At 44.9% G+C, this 16,396-nt stretch overlaps 1 protein-coding gene across 3 annotated transcripts in view; it reads right to left on the bottom strand.

Annotated features, from left to right (window-relative positions):
- The window catches only part of Lhfpl3 (LHFPL tetraspan subfamily member 3), a 395,254-nt gene that overhangs the window by 24,288 nt on the left and 354,570 nt on the right, over window positions 1–16,396 (bottom strand). Inside the window, exon 3 of one of the 3 annotated variants that reach the window (XM_057758607.1) lies at window positions 10,193–10,220. The exons of 1 other annotated variant lie outside the window; for it this stretch is intronic. In XM_057758607.1, coding sequence (XP_057614590.1) covers window positions 10,204–10,220 — 17 coding nt within the window. In that variant the 3' untranslated portion in view covers window positions 10,193–10,203. Of the gene's footprint in view, window positions 1–10,172; window positions 10,221–16,396 lie in introns of all 3 variants that reach the window. One more of the 3 variants, XM_057758606.1, reaches the window with a different exon arrangement.

Here is a 16,396-nt window from a genome sequence, read left to right on the forward strand (position 1 = left end):
AAAACCCCCAATAACTCCAAATCTCCGAACTACATCATTGAATGAGCCTTTCATGATTGATGAAGTGAGCTCACGATGGAAAAGGGGTGCTTCCTCTGCATGAAGGAGGTGGGTGCATTAAGAAAGAGGTGGGTGTTAGGAAAAATCTTAAGACGAGCCTCTCTGCTGATGCAAAATAATTTCCTTCCTTCCTTCCTTCCTTCCTTCCTTCCTTCCTTCCTTCCTTCCTTCCTTCCTTCCTTCCTTCCTTCAAGATTTACTTGTTTATTTTTTGTAAATTGGTACCATTATCTGCAAGTACAACTTTATGCCAGTAGAGGGCATAGATGGTTGTGAGCACCATGTGGTTGCTGGGAATTGAACTCAGGACCTCTGGAAGAGCAGCCGGTGCTCTTAACCACTGAGCCATCTCTCCAGCCCCGCAAAATAATTTCAAGCAGACCAGATTAGACCGAATTAAAGACGCCCACACTTAATAAATGCAGCGCTCCCAGGTGGCACAGGAGCATGGCAGTGTGTGTGGGGGAACAAAGAGGGGGAGACACACAAAAGCCGAAACCACGTGTTCTTTTTTTTTTTGGCGGGAGCCTAACTAGCCTGTAGGAGTGGTCCTGACCCTCCCTGGGGAGGGGTCAGCGTTTGGTAGGCTTTCCCGGAGGTGGAGTCAGGCCCAAGGCAACTCCCAAAGGGAGGGAGTTTGAGATGGAGCTTTTTGTTCCATAAAGGCTCCATTGGCACCCCAAGTGTTATTGCCAGAGGCTGGGGTGATGCTTTCAATCATCCCAGACTCCTTGGTTATAGGGGTGGTAGAGGGTTGGGGTCTCACTTTTAACTAAACAGTGGGTGTTGCAGATGACTTGGGTAGACAACTCCAAATATACCTCTTTGGCATAAGAGAGGTTTTTGAATGGCTGGGTAGTGGTGGTGCACACCTTTAATCCCAGTATTTGGGAGACAGAGGCAGGGGGATCTCTGAGCTCGAGGGTGGGGATGGGTAGAGAGATAGATAGCTAGGCATAGAGATGGAGGGAGGTTTTGAGCTAATTATTTTGACACTTAAGATGTAGGAGAAGCTCTGGAGAGTAGAAGGCATTTTTTTTTTAAAAAAGAAAATGTATATCCTTATTTTATTTATTTATTATGTGTACAATATTCTTTCTGCAGGTATGCCTGAAGGCCAGAAGAAGGCAGACCTCATTACAGATGGCTGTGAGCCACCATGTGGTTGCTGGGAATTGAACTCAGGACCTTTGGAAGAGCAGGCAATGCTCTTAACTGCTGAGCCATCTCTCCAGCCCCCAAGAAGGCATCTTTTGTAAGAGTAGTTTATGTGGTTAAAGAATCTCCTCTCTGTAGCAGAAAGAAATCTGAACACTAGAGACATCAATGGCAACACTAACAACTGCACAGAAATCATTGTGTAATTCTTTACCGAGTTTCTGGTCATCTTCTAATCACTGTCTTCCAGTTTAAAGTGGTAAGACTGAACTCATCACCACCATGTCTTTGAGGTTTTTCTCAGGTCTCTGAGTCAGTTCCCACATATACACAGGTGTAAGCATTAATAAAACTGTTTATGTTTTCTTTGTTGATTTGTCCTTTTATTTGCGGGTGAATCTCAGCTAAGGATTCAAGATGATAAAAGGAATTATTCCTCTTCCTTTATAGTTTTCCAAATGCCGATGTCTCTTTGTTCTGTCCTTTCTAGTTTTCCGCTTTTATTTTTCTTTTTATCTGTAGGTGAAACTTAATGCCATTTTTCAGTAACATATGCTAGGTGTGGTGGCACCCTCCTGTAGTCCCAGCACCTGGGAAGCTGAGACAGGAGGATTTTAAGTTAGCTATACATGAGTTTGAGGCCAGCCAGAGAAACTTAGTTAGACCCTGTTTTTTTTTTTTTTAATGGATGAAGAAAGTGTGGAATATATATACATTAGAGTACTACTCCTCTGCGGTAAAAAACAATGACTTCTCGAATTTTGCATGCAAATGGATGGAAATAGAAAACACTATCCTGAGTGAGGTAACCCAGACCCAAAAAGAAGATCATGGGATGTACTCACTCATAATTGGTTTCTAGCCGTGGATAGGGGCCACTGAGTCTATAATTTGTGATCCTAAAGAAGCTAAATAAGAGGGTGAGCCCAAGGAAAAACATATAGTTATCCTCCTGGCTATGGGAAGTAGACAAGATTGCCGGGCAAAAAATTGGAATCTTGGGGGTGGGGTGGGGTGGGGGTAAGGGGAGATGGGGAGAGAAAAGTGTGAAGGAGAGGATGTGGGGAACTTGGGGAAACGGGATGATTGGGGATAAAGGAAGGTTGGATAGGTGAGCAGGGAAGCACATATCTTAGTTAAGGGAGCCACCTAAGGGTTGGCAAGAGACTTGAACCTGGAGTGGCTACCTGGTGCCAGGGCAATGTCCCCAGTTATTTCCTTGGGCAGCTGAGGATAGGGAACCTGAAATGACCCTATCCTATAGCCATACTGATGAATATCTTGCATATCACCATAGAACCTTCATCTAGCGATGGATGGAGATAGAGACAGAGACCCACACTGGAGCACCGGACTGAGCTCCCAAGGTCCTAACGAGAAGCAGAAGGAGGGAGAACATGAGCAAGGAAGGCAGGACCACGAGGGGTGTACCCACCCACTGAGACAGTGGGTCTGATCTATTGGGAGCTCACCAAGGCCAGCTGGACTGTGACTGAAAAAGCATGGAATAAAACCGGACTCTGAACATGGCGGACAATGAGAGCTGATGAGAGGCCAAGGACAATGGCACGGGGTTTTGATCCTACTTCTTGTTCTGGCTTTGTGGGAGCCTAGACAGTTTGGATGTTCACCTTCCTAGACCTGGATGGAGTGGGGAGGACCTTGGACTTTCCACAGGGCAGGGAACCCTGACTGCTCTTGGGGCTGGAGAGGGAGGAGAAGAGGAGTGGGGGGAGGGGGAGAGGGGCGGGAGGGGGAGGAAAATGGGAGGTGGGGAGGAGGCGGAAAATTTTTTTTCAATTAAAAAAAAAAAACAAAAAACGAAGTAATCTCCCCTTAGCAACAAAACAAGACAGACAAAGCCTCAAAAGGTTGAAATGACTGCAGCTCCTAGATCTGAGACCTGGAGCCATTTCCCTCCAGGATGAGGATCTCATCCCTAGCGCTGTGTAGGGACACATGTGGTCATCCCAGCTCAGAGGAGTCTGGGCACAGCCTGTACCTGTGAACTAACTACAAAATTTGCTGACCCAGCGCTAAATGAAAACTTCAGAGAGCAGGAAAAAGTGCTAAGGAAGTAGAGACCCTTTCCCTCCCTTCTCATGTACTCTCGAACCTCGTCACAGATTTTTACTTTTTATACTTAATGTCATTTTAAGTAAATAAGATAAAAACTGTTAGCATCATTTTGTTGCTCATCTTTATAGTGGACATCACCTGCTCCAAATGCAGGTGCACTCAACTCATTGGTATAGTCCCTAAAATCTAAGTGATGTGGTCTGTATTCGGTCCCTTCAGGAAAAAAAACCAGATTCAGTGGGGTTAGGAGGAGGGGCAGAGGGGCACCAAGAAGCTGGTCAGGAGTGCTCTACACGGCTTAGGATAGAGGAGACCCTCATAGGTTGTTGCTCAGGCCCTTTGGCTTTTCAAATTCACCTTCTTGTTGAGCCATTGGTCCAACACATTGTCCTGTTTTGGAAGGTTCCTTCCCACTGGGGATATCTCTAACCCATAGCAGATAGGTTCCCTCAAAGGCATTGGCGACTCCCTTACTGGGTCATTGGGTCAGAGGTGAGCCGTGGACTTGTTTCCCATTGAGCAGACATACTGCTGCTCTGCCAGCACCAGGTAGGGATGACCACGTTGCTGTCAGCCTTATCCTGAGGTGCTGCAGGATAGGTCTAGTGTCCATAGCTGACTCCTACCCGAGGCCATGGGTGCCAATGGCTCCTGGGCAAGCATAGGGAAGGGGGTAAGAGAGGCCAGGTAGGTTCTGATGGTTGGAGTACAGGCCAGTAGGCGGGAACCTACTGCAATAGCAGGGGAGGTGGGAAAAGGACCAAGAGGGAGAGGAAGCCTTAATTTTACCATGGGATTCTTCTGTTCCCTCTCTCCCTCTCCCCTCCCTTCTTCCCCTCTTCTTCCTTCCCTCCCTTCCTTCTTTCCTTTCTCCATTCCTTGATAACTCATCATTTTCATCATAGCAGCTCTCTCTCTCTGTCTCTCTCTCTGTCTCTGTCTCTCTCTCTCTCTGTGTGTGTGTGTAGATGTTTCAGTGCTTTTCTGGATACAAAGATAAATTTCCCACAATGAACATTCTCCATCCTACATTTATAGCTTCTCCGGACCCTGCTTTTTTTGTTTTTCTCCTTTCCTTTGACCCTTTCTCCATCTCTGCCTTTTAATTTTTTGTTTATAGTTAATTAAGGTGTCCTCCTTTCCTGGATGGATGCAGTGGTCTCAGCACTCGGTGTGTGGGGATTTCCATCTGTGTGTGTGTGTGTGTGGACTGCTCACTTCCCAGGACTGCAGGGAAACCAACAGGAAGAAGGCAGAAGAAGGACAAAAGTTAGAGCAGGGAAGGAAGCGTGTGAGAACAGATAAGGGGAAACAGGGAGAACAGAGAGAGGAGAGGAAGTGGAAGGGAGGAGAGAAGGGAAGAAGCGGTATAGGAGTCAGCTTTTCCTTGCTGTCCCAGCAGGCTTTGCAAGCAGGGGCTCTTCCTTGTTCTGGCTGGACTCAGTGGGAGTCTCTGGGTGTCAAGTGACCTCAAGTCTTCTTGTGCCCCATTGGGTGTATAAAATTGTGGCTACACATTCTGAGCCCCGCCCCTGACAAACTAGCACTCTGAGTAGGTGTGGGTGCCTGAAAAGAACTGGGGTGAAGGTGGGCTTAGATGGAGTCCCATGGAACGGAGACCACTGGTGAGTTCCACTTCAGGACTTCCTCCCAGGAGGTCTTCCCAAGATCATCACAAAGGGATCTTTTCTGCAGGGTGACTAATGCCACATAAACAAATACTCAAAAGCTAAGAGTATTTCTACCCCTCCCTTTTTAAAGCGTTGATCATGCAGTCCAGGTTGGCCTCCAACTCAATATGTAGTTTTTGAGACAGGGTTTCTCCGTAGCTTTGGAGCCTCTCTTGGAACTAGCTCTTATAGACCAGGCTGGCCTCGAACTCACAAACATCTGCCTGCCTTTGCCTCCCGAGTGCTGGGATTAAAGGCGTTCACCACCACCACCCAGCACACTGCTGATTCATTTACCGCTAACCTGAGATTATCCTGTGTTAGGGATTGAACCTGGGCCTTCACGTATGCTGGATATGCTGAACATGAGCTACATCCCAGCCTATAACTTCAAAGTCTAAAAACTAATTAGATTTATTTATTTATTTTAGTGGCATTGCAATAAACATGAGCTACATCCCAGCCTATAACTTCAAAGTCTAAAAACTAATTAGATTTATTTATTTATTTTAGTGGCATTGCAATAAACTTTCCTCTTGGAGTCTACTGGAAAGCACCTGTGAGGAGAAGTAAGGGCAGCCTTGCGCGGTGAGACTGGAGACTTCCAGGTTATCATGGCTCTCAGTATCAGGCCAGAGATTCAGACTCTGTGGGAGTTGGCCATCTGCCTGAAAATCCCTGTGGGTCAGTGCCATAGATTTCTGCTCTCCCAGCAGGGCACATTCCACCCCTCCCCATCTTTGGCCTCAGAGACACACTTCACTGTGATTTTCCCTACAGGGGCAGCAAAAAAGGACTAATTCTTTTCAAAGGGACAATAGACCCATCTACAGGCCCGGAGAACCTGGGGTTCTTCAGACTCTTTCAGGCCCGGTAAGAAGCTAGAATGCTGAGCCGGGCGGTGGTGGCGCACGCCTTTAATCCCAGCACTCGGGAGGCAGAGGCAGGCGGATCTCTGTAAGTTCGAGGCCAGCCTGGTCTACAAAGGGAGTTCCAGGACAGGCTCCAAAACCACAGAGAAACCCTGTCTCGAAAAACAAAACAAAACAAAAACAAAAACAAAACAAACAAAAAAAGAAGCTAGAATGCTTATTTCCAACATCTGAGAGAAGGCTAAAGACCAGAGCAAAGTTTATCTAAGTGTAGGCTTGTGCATTGCCCTTGCCAGAATCACACCAGAAGCTTAGTTAAGAATGGATTTCTGCTGCGTCTCTGTGGGGGCAGGGCCAGAAATCACGTTTGAAATAAACAGAGTTGCTGCTGCCTTCTATCTTGGACATTTGCAAATCAGTGTATGGTAACGGCCTCACACCGCCACTAGGACAGCATCTGGGACAGACTGCCGGCATGTTTATTTAATTCCTAGATCTGGAGCTCAATAATTTACCTTTCCAACTAGCTTCTGAATGATGCTGTTGCTTGTCTGGGGGCTGCATTTGGAGAACAATTAAAACAATTTAGTCTCCTCAGCGGCGCTGAAGGCAGTGGCGGTGGCATGTTTGCTACCTGTCTGTAAGGAAGGGCAAGAACACGGGACTGTAGTGCAAGGTCACTGGCCCCCAGGCGTCAGGCCAGCCTGCCGGACTCTCTAGGATAAGATGGGTCGCCAAGGTTCTGTGGGCTGTCTCTTGTGACTCTTGAAGACACAGTTTGGTTTTAGGCCTCCCTTAGGAAAAAGAAGCAAAGGATTGGACGAATCTAGAACCTTCTCAGTAGGTTCCAGAACTGTTTTGGAGTGACTGTATATGCTAAGGAAGGCAGAGTTCTCTGCGGCTGCTAGCTTTGGAGGATCTCTTTCTTCAAATGCAGTTCCCAATTTCGCCACTTGAGGTCTCTATAGGACAGTGATTTTCTTAGACCTCCATGCTTAGGCTAGATTTGGAACAAGTCTAACAAGACAAAACGAAATACTCCTACCCCTTCCTAACTCCTCCCTGGCTGATTTGTTCAGGGAGCTCCCTGGGAAAAGAAGTATTGGGCAAAGAGCTGGCATCTACTCAGCATCCTTAATGCAATGACTGGCCTTGTGTGGCTTCCTGAAGGCGCCATTTTCTTTTCCTGACAGTGTTATAGCTCTCCTAAGTGGAAGACGAGTAACATTAAGTGGAGGACATTAATGGGACCTGAGAAGAGGCTGACAGGTTATTTCTCCAATTTCTAGTTGCTGTGGTCTCCACATGACAGTTGTATTTGTCAGTCTTAAGCAAAATGCCTAGATGTATGTAGCTTTAAGAATCCCTCCACACTTCCCTGCCAGATGGATTATTTCCAAGTCCGTTCTTGACCAAAATTGTGGAACTCAAATCCCATCCTGGCAATGTTTCCCTAGGTCACAGTGGTTTTTCTCTGCTCTATTTTACCAAGTGGTTTCTGAGCCTAAGACGTAAGCACCGTTCCTCAGCTGGCCCTCTCCTCCCAGTCAGCTTGGAATCGCTGCGGGATCCCTGGAAGGTTCCTATAGACTATTATTGGAAAAGTTGTGTTAAAAAGTAAAATAGGCAGGAACCAAAGCTACAGAAAAACCCTGTCTCGAAAAACAAACAAACAAACAAACAAACAAACAAACAAACCCCAAAAAACCCAAAAAGTAAAATAGGTCAAATTGTTAAATTCAGTGATGATTCTTAGTCTTCTAAAAAAAAGTTTACAGAAAGGTGACGTGCATTTGGCATGGAAAAGCAACCTCTGTGGCGAAAGCATTGTGTATCTAGCCGACATTTGCATTTTCATAGCTGCGTGTACATGGATGGATGTAGCTGAGAATTAAGGTGGACACTGACATGGGTTCTTCTGTAGTTGTCCTTTTGACTTTTTGGTTATTCTTCATTGCAGAGTTCCTGGCCTCCTTACTTTAACAACACATTGGAAAAGCGAGTCTGTGAACTTCACCTACTGGGGTCCAAAGCTCAGCTAGTGAGCAGTATTCTGGGAAATAGACACCAGCTGATTTGCCCATTTCCTGAATTGTTTCCAGATGTCAGCCATCAGACAGCTAGCCCTAAGTCATGCATGTCTATGTGAGTGTGTGAGGACCGGGCAAAGCAAACCCCACGCTAACTTCTCTCTTGCACTTTTCCCTCCTCTGGCCTTTTCTTCAGTGAACAGATGTAACACTTGTTTTTGCAGGCCGTCCCTATTTGCACAGCCTAACTGACTTTCCCTGTAACTTGCTTGGAAAATGCATGTGGATCTCTAGCGACATAGCTATGAAAGAACCTGGGATCCTTCTGGGATGCAGACTCATCTGCTTTTATTTTTAGAGTTGCCCTGGAGCTCTGTGTGTCACTCTGTCCAGGGAGAAAGGAGCTCTGACCCTGGACTGATAGGGCGTTTTGGTGGAAAGAGGAGAATGAGGTTTTAATCTGCCTCCACTCCATCTGGGACAAACACAACTAAGGGGTTGGAGCTAAAGATCCATCCCTAGTAACTTTGGACTTTGTGCATGTCTAAATGGTGGGTTGGGTTCTCAGTACTGCACACTTTGAGTCTCAAACACTGGGCAAAAATTGATCAGATGTCAAGAAAAAAATTTAAAATTGTTATCATTTCAGAATCTATAGCTCAATAACTTCAACACACACTGAACACTTCAGTGAAATTGAGAACATGAAGTAGTTTCAAGCTTCAAATTGCAATTGGGTGTGTGCACACATGCACATGTGCAGGAGGATGGTATGTGCACACACGCAAGTGTGCAGGTGTGTGGTATGTGCACACACGCAAGTGTGCAGGAGTGTGATATGTGCAGACATGCAAGTGTGCAGAAGTGTGGTATGTGCACACACGTGTGCAGGTGTGTGGTATGTGCACACACAAGTGTGCAGGTGTGTGATGGGGAGTAAGCGAGGGTTGTATTTTATTTTATTTGGGGTATTGGGGATTGAACCTGGGACCTCATTCAAGCTAGGCAAGCTCTTTACCACAGTCCTGGAGATTGCTCTGTAGACCAGACAGGCCTTGAACTCACAAAGATCCACCTGCCTCCGCCTCCTGAGTATTGGAATTAAAGGCATGCACCACCACCACCTGGCCTTTTTTTAAAATTTTTTTTTTAATTTTAATTTTTTTTTTGATTTTTCGAGACAGGGTTTCTCCGTAGCTTTTTGGTTCCTGTCCTGGAACTAGCTCTTGTAGACCAGGCTGGCCTCGAACTCACAGAGATCCGCCTGCCTCTGCCTCCTGAGTGCTGGGATTAAAGGTGTGTGCCACCGCCGCTTGGCTCATTTTAATTTTTATGTGCATTGGATCCCATGGAACTGGAGTTACAGACAGTTCTGAGCTACCATGTGGGTGCTGGGAATTGAACTCAGGACCTTTGGAAGAGCAGCCAGTGTTCTTAACCACTGTGCCATCTCTCCAGTCCCCAAAACCGTATTTTAAATGTTCCAGATATACTCCTGTTAGGCACAACCATCTCCCCTCATCAGTTGTCTTATTCTAGAGATTTCAGTTTGCGCTATACTAAATTCATTTAGAGTGCAAACATGGTTTGTGTAGGATCAAGAGACCCCACGAGGAGTAGTGAGTGTTTCTGTGTGTATACAGTGAAGGCCTGAGTTAGCTCATTTCTAACTTTTAAAGCCATTATCCTTTATCTTTTATAATGTTTTATCCTCCAAATGTGTATGTTCCTACATCATATGCCTATGCACAGAAAGGAAATAAATAAACGAGAAGACTCCAACCTCTCTCCATAGCTCTTAGTACCTGGCGCGATGAACTCCCGTGAACAGAGTGGTAGTCCGTTTAAGACCCCTGGCCCTGAGAACACCAGACAGGTCCGGTACTTGGTGACCGTCATGACCTGTCTAGAGCAGCCTTTGTAGTTCTCCACCTTGGAGGGGTCTTTTCCAGTTAGGTATGGATAAGCACCTCTATTCTTCAAGCTGACAATCCCAGACTCAGTACCCGAAAACAGTAACTCACTGCATTCCCCAGGACTCCCAGCTCGCTGGGAAGATAGCAGGCAGACGGTCCTGTGTTCTCTGGTTCTTACCCTGTGCCAGACTGTGTGTGTGTGTGGGTAAAGCCCAGATATATAATCAGGAACAAAGACCCAGGATCTATGCTTTAAAAACAGCTCATGCGGCCCAAGTGCAAAGCGCCGGAAGCGGGAATTGGAGAACAGCGGAGCGAACATGCGGGGCGGAAGGCAGAAGCACACGAAACATAGCTGTACCCACAAGGAGCCATGCTCACACTTACATGGTGTGGTCTTACACTACCTTAGTTTGCCTTAAGCATTCCCGTCATCTGAGAGTGTGGGAGGGAAAAACAGAGTAGTTAAAAGTAAAGTAGGTTAAGAGCTCAGCGCTGTCTTCTTGAAGACGAAAGACAACATTCCTGTTCAGAATCCCGTTCACACATACTGTGGGGGAGACGTTTGTACCGAGAGAAACAGGCGCGGGAGTCGTTCATTGGCCCTGCTCCTTGCTAGCTGTTTGACCCTAGACAATTGTTTTATCTTTCTGTGTTTTCATTTTCTTATTGACAAAAGGTAGCACTTACCTCGTGAGGGGAGGTCGCCCTTGAGTGACTCCCATAAAACACTCAGAGAATTCTGGGTATGGACTAGGACTGTCCTAAGTATTCAAAACAATGATATCATTGATAACTGCGTCTTTGGCTTCCTTAAGGCAACACAGTTGAGACTAAAGGAATAAAAATGCACAGAAAGCCAGTTTGACTCAGAGGATTTTAGTTATTCAGTAAGAAAACTCACTCAGGAGAGGACAGAGTAAGAATGGTGTGGGGTGAGAAATGGCTGTGTGTTGTTAGAGTTAGGCAGTCCTGGTGTACGGTTCGTCCTTCACTTTTTAAGTGATCCCCACTCCCCCACCTCCCAGTGATGTGCTTGTATATGTGCACTTCAAAGCTAGGTCTTGTAAAACACCCAGTGGAAATAGCGTAACCTCAGTAATGAGCTGTCTGTTCCATGTGTTCCAAGGATATGCAGTTCCTCCCTTTTCGGTGACTCTGATTTTACAGACTCCCAACACCCTAACTTTGCATGCGGTCATCTTCTTGATTCTTTTCTCATTGTTATTTTACATATCACTGGTCCAAGGAAGTTTTCAGGATAGAAGATCTAGGCTGTTCTCCAAGTTTTTTGCAGTGAAAGAAAGCATGGGATTCCTGTGCTGGCTCATTTTTTGGTATATAAGTATTTGGGCAAAGAGACTTGACTTTTTAAAGTTGGACACTAGAACCATCCTTCACATGAAATGAAAAGGAACTGTAAATTTTCAGCTGGTGTGTTATAGAAGGAAAGGATAATGGAGAACATGCCAGAACAGGTGAACTGTAAGCTGTGTCTCAGGAAGCCAACTTGCTCCCTGAAACAGACACAGCTATCTGGTTCAGGTTTAATCCCACCGTACAGGGTCTGTTCCTACACTGTGATGCCTAAGAAGATCACTGCTTCGAGCAGGGTTTGAGTCTTGTTTCGTTTTTTGTTTTTTTAAATATTTATTTATTGCGTATACAATATTCTGTCTGTGTGTACGTCTGCAGGCCAGAAGAGGGCACCAGACCTCATTACAGATGGTTGTGAGCCATCATGTAGTTGCCAGTAATTGAACTCAGGACCTTTGGAAAAGCAGGCAATGCTCTTAACCACTGAGCCATCTCTCCAGCCTCCTGTTTTTGTTTTTTTTCTAGGCAATTGTGGACTCCCAAGTCCATGCTCTCATATCTGATGCAGCCTCTCACTATGTTAGGCACAGCATGCCTCTTGCTGTGGGAGGGTCCTAGGGTGGCTGTGATCACAGCTTCGTGGGTACAGCATAGAAGCTGGCTTTTAAAAGACATGGTCTTAGATCTTCCCAATCACAGGCACTGTATCAAGGATATGGATTACATTACTCAGGCTGCGGAACACAAAGAGACACCTTGATTTCCTCGACACCTTTTTGAAGGGATTCTATTTGTGCCATTAGAATGTGGCACAGGCAGCAGACACACAGGGAGAAGAGACGGGTGACTCAAAGAAGCAGAGGGACTTTTCAACCTGAAAAAAAACCCAGGTCTAATAATGAATGGATGTTTGCAGAAATAATGACTTTTAAACAGGATTATTGAGCAATTAGTCAAATTATAGTTAGGATGGGAAATAGGCGATTTCAAAGGGAATCGTTAAGAGAAAGCTCTTATTGTGCTTTGCCGTTTTCATCTTGCATCATTATCCTGCATTTTCTTCCACATCAAATGAAGGTCATTATTTTGGCCAAAGAGATACAGGCAGGTAGGCTTTTGTTTGTGGATGGTACAAAGAAGGTACGTCTCTTGGAATATTAGCGAGCTTCTTAGCTCACAGGGCACACCTGGAGGTCTGTAGCCATTGATGCAGGGAAGACAACCCTTGGCAGCATCATCAAATGCAGGATACATTTTAGTAAAGTGTTTGGCGGTAGTCACTTCTGAGTTCTGTTCTGGGGTGCAGTCCATTCCCAAGGCAAGTCAGAGGTCTCCCCAGGTATTAACTGTCAACTGACAGAACCCAGAGTCACATGGGAGATGGGCCTCTTGGGGGGCTGTCATACATTAGTTGGGGTGGGTCAACCCATACACCATGGGTGGAACTGAGTTCTTACTGGGATCCTGGACTGAATAAGTGAAGAGGGGAACTGAGAAGAAGCGTCCTTGCTTGGATTGCCGCCATTTCCTAGTGGATACAATGTGAACAGCTCTCTTAAGCCCCTGCGAGTGTGACTCTGCCTCTATGATGGAGCAGTTAGATGAAACAAACTCTTTACCCCTTAAGATACTTTTGTCAGGGTATTTTTACATGTTATAATTACAGCAACAGGAAAAGAAACCACAGCAGCAGGCTTAGACTGTTTCTATGGAGGAAACAATAGAACAGGTTTCATCACCAGAAGAGAGCTGATGCCTGGGTAGCCATGAGAGTCTTTCTGTGTCCTATGCTCATCTCGTCACAGTGGTTGACTTTTTTATTTTTAAAGTTTTATTTTTATTTTATGTGTATACCTGTTTTGCCTGCATGCGTGTATATATATATAACACACGCATGCCCCATGCTAATGGGACATCAGATCCCCTAGAACTGGAGTTAAGGACAGTTAGGAACTGCCATATGGGTGCTGGAAACTGAACTTGGATCCTTTGCAAGAGCAGCAAGTGCTCCAGACCTCTGGGGCTTTTCTCCAGGTCCATAAAAACCTTGTGAGGGGCACGCACAGACTGATCCAGGAAGACTGCTGGTTGGTGGCAGTTGGAAGCAGTAACAAATCATTCTTAGCCCTCTGTAAAGGTAATGTAGGAAAGATGGAGTATTCGTGGTGCAGAAGAGGAGAAGTGGGAAGATGAGGAAAGAGGGATGATGGGGGAGTCCCCTCTGTGTGTTGTGATTACCATTAATGAATAAAGAAACTGCCTTGGCCTGTTGATAGGGCAGAACTTAAGTAGGTAGGGAAACTGAACTGAATGCTGGGAGGAAGAAGGGCAGACTAAGAGATGCCATGGAGCCGCCGCCAGAGTTAGACATGACGAAGTAAGTGGCAGTAAGCCACTGCCATTTGGAGATAGACAGATTAATAGAGATGGGTTAGTTAAGGATACGAATTAGCCAGAAATATGCTTAAGCTATTGGCCCAACAGTATTGCAAATAATACAGTTTCTGTGCGATTATTTTGGGCTGGGTGGCCAAGACCAATGAGCAGCCCCCTCTCCCAGCAGAGGGAGGATCAATGTGGGAAGGGCAGAGCAATCTCTCTGCCTGTGCTGATGATGGATGGGGCCCTCCCTGCCCTTTCTCATCTCCAATCTTGCTTTCTCCGATGTCAGGAATGGTGAGGTTGTTTTCCTGTGATATAATGATAGCATTGGGAAGGAACATGAGGCTCTCATCAAGAAAGTGTAATTCTCCATATTTACCTTTTTGAATTATAATAGGACACGAAGTTAGTTGTTGCAGGAATTATTTTGAAGGTACTTTCACTTTTATAATAGCGCTAATAATAAGAGGCAGCTGGAAAGCGTATTAGGCTAGTGGTCAGTAAGATTCATGTACTAGGCAGAGAAAGGTAACAATGACAGGTCTGCACACAGGAAGAGAAGCGTGGGAAGGGAGATTCCTTAGAGTTCAGAAATAGCTGATGTCAGCACAAGCCCCCATAAACCGCAATACATATTAGACTTCAGAGAGGCTGGGGCTGGGGCTCAGTGCTTAGAAAGCAAATGGGAGGTCTTGGACTTGATCCCCACTATCACGTTAAAAAGAAAAAAAAAAGACATCAATCACTGTCCCTGTTGGTCTCATCTACTTTCCACAATTTCTTTTAAAGTTCTTTGCTGCACATTCACGTGGAGATGCACAAGAAAGTGTGCTCCTGAGACACGAGCTGACTCTGGCTAATTGACTCGGATGCCCTGAGAAAGATTCCACCTTAGCTATGTGGTCAGCCTCAAAATAAACTTCTCTGTCCCTTTAGGCTTTGAAAACAATTCCTCAGACCATGGGCCTCTGAGAATTCTCACCGGAAAAGACATCTTTTATTTTTATCATTGGTAAGGTAAAACGTACACATTTCTTTTGTTCCAGCCAAGACAAAGGCAACAGTGCATAGAGTGTGTCTGTCTTTCCACCATATGGAAAATGGGAGATGGTGGTTTTTGTTCATTTGTTCTTAGAAAAGGTGTAGTGTTACCCCCACCCAAGGCTGTCTTTCTTGTTTATCTTACAGGAAGGGCTTTTTGCTAGTCAAAGGATTCACTAAACATAATAGTTACTCTTACTGCTGTGGAACAGTTAACAGGCTGGAATTCTGTTTATTGAATGGCATCATTTGTAGCACCCAGGGTATTAAGAAGATAGTTGTTATGTTTCCACTGATTTAAAACGAGCTTGAGTGAGCAGCTATCCTTTTTATTTGAAACTTTAGAAAAAGTATCTAAATGTCCCTCTGGGTATTTTTAGTTTTTATTTTCTTGTATCTGAGTGGGTTACAGTATTCCCTGGTAGTGTGGGGTCTATGGTTTAATTTCTTACTTCCCAGGTGTAGGAGAGAACAGGTGAAATCCTGACTGTTGACCAGTTTCTTCCCTTCAAAGGCCTTGCTTCCCAACCTTCAGTGTTCACGGGTGGAAGGGAGCCATGAAAGGAACAGACAGGAAGTAAAGTCTTAGTGAAACCGACCTGTGGTTGAGAGGCCCGTCAGGGAAGAAATCCAGGGGGACACTATAAGTTAATGTTGGAGTCAAAGAAGTCTTCCTAGGGCTTGACAAGGTCTTGGTCACCAGTTGTCCTGTCAACTTCTTTATTTTCATAGAGTGGGAAGCAGAAACTCTGGGCAGTGGTAGAGTTCTTAATTTAGGATCCAGGATTCCCTATCACAATGTTTCCTATTTTTCAGTAGAAGGACATTTAAAGTCAATGATACCTCTCAGGTGACTAGGTTGATCTGTATCAGAAATGCTTGTCTCTTGTATTTGGAATATTTCTATGTACATAATGAGATATCTTGAGTATGGAATCTAATTCTAACACAAATTTATTTGTTTTCATGTACATATAACCTGAGGTTTGGCTCAGTATTTTTAGTCTGCCTGTTTGGATTGTGACTCATCTCATGAGCCCTGGTCTTGAATTTTCCACTTTTCACAAGTTGATGCTTCAAAGTAACAGACTTGGGAGGATTTGAGATATTTACTCTAAGGTGTTCAACTTGTTTAGTATGAGTCATATACCACGTTTGCCCGCAGAATTTATAGAGACTTCATCTCTTTGTTAGGAAGCTAAGAGTAAGGTTAGACAACTTAACTTCTCCAATAAAATAAAGAGGAATAACATTTCCTCCAGTCATATCTCTACACTCAAAATTTGAACAAAACACAGGCGCCCTTAAAAATCCTCTAGTAAGTTTTCTCAACTTGTATTTGGAAAACACTTCCTTTAGAAATCTAGAGTCTTATTATCTATATAACTTTCAACTGAGAATTTTTATCAGAAAAACGCTATATTTTATTCTTATAATTAGTAAAGCAAAACATAAAAAAAAAACATTCTTATTGAGCCAAGAATCCTCCTGTTAGCGGAGACTGCTTATTTGATTCCCAGCTGCCCAGACCTGAAATAATCACACAGAAGCTATATTAATTGCAACACTGCTTGGCCAATGACTCTAGTGAATTTCTAGCTAGCTCTTATATCTTAAATTAACCCATTTCTATTAATCTGTGTATTGCCACATGATTGTGGCCTACCGGTAAGGTTCCATCCATTGTCGTTCTCCTGCGGTGGCTACACGGCGTCTCCCTGACTCTGCCTTCTTTCCTCCTCTATCTGCTTGGAATTCCTGCCTCACTCTATTCTGCCCTGCCGGTAGGTCAAAGCAGCTTCTTTATTAACCAATGGTATTCACAGCATACGGAAGGGATTCCCACAGCATTCCCCAGAGCATATCCTTGA

This window comes from Chionomys nivalis, chromosome 26 (assembly GCF_950005125.1).
Source record: "Chionomys nivalis chromosome 26, mChiNiv1.1, whole genome shotgun sequence".
NCBI lineage: Eukaryota > Metazoa > Chordata > Mammalia > Rodentia > Cricetidae > Chionomys > Chionomys nivalis.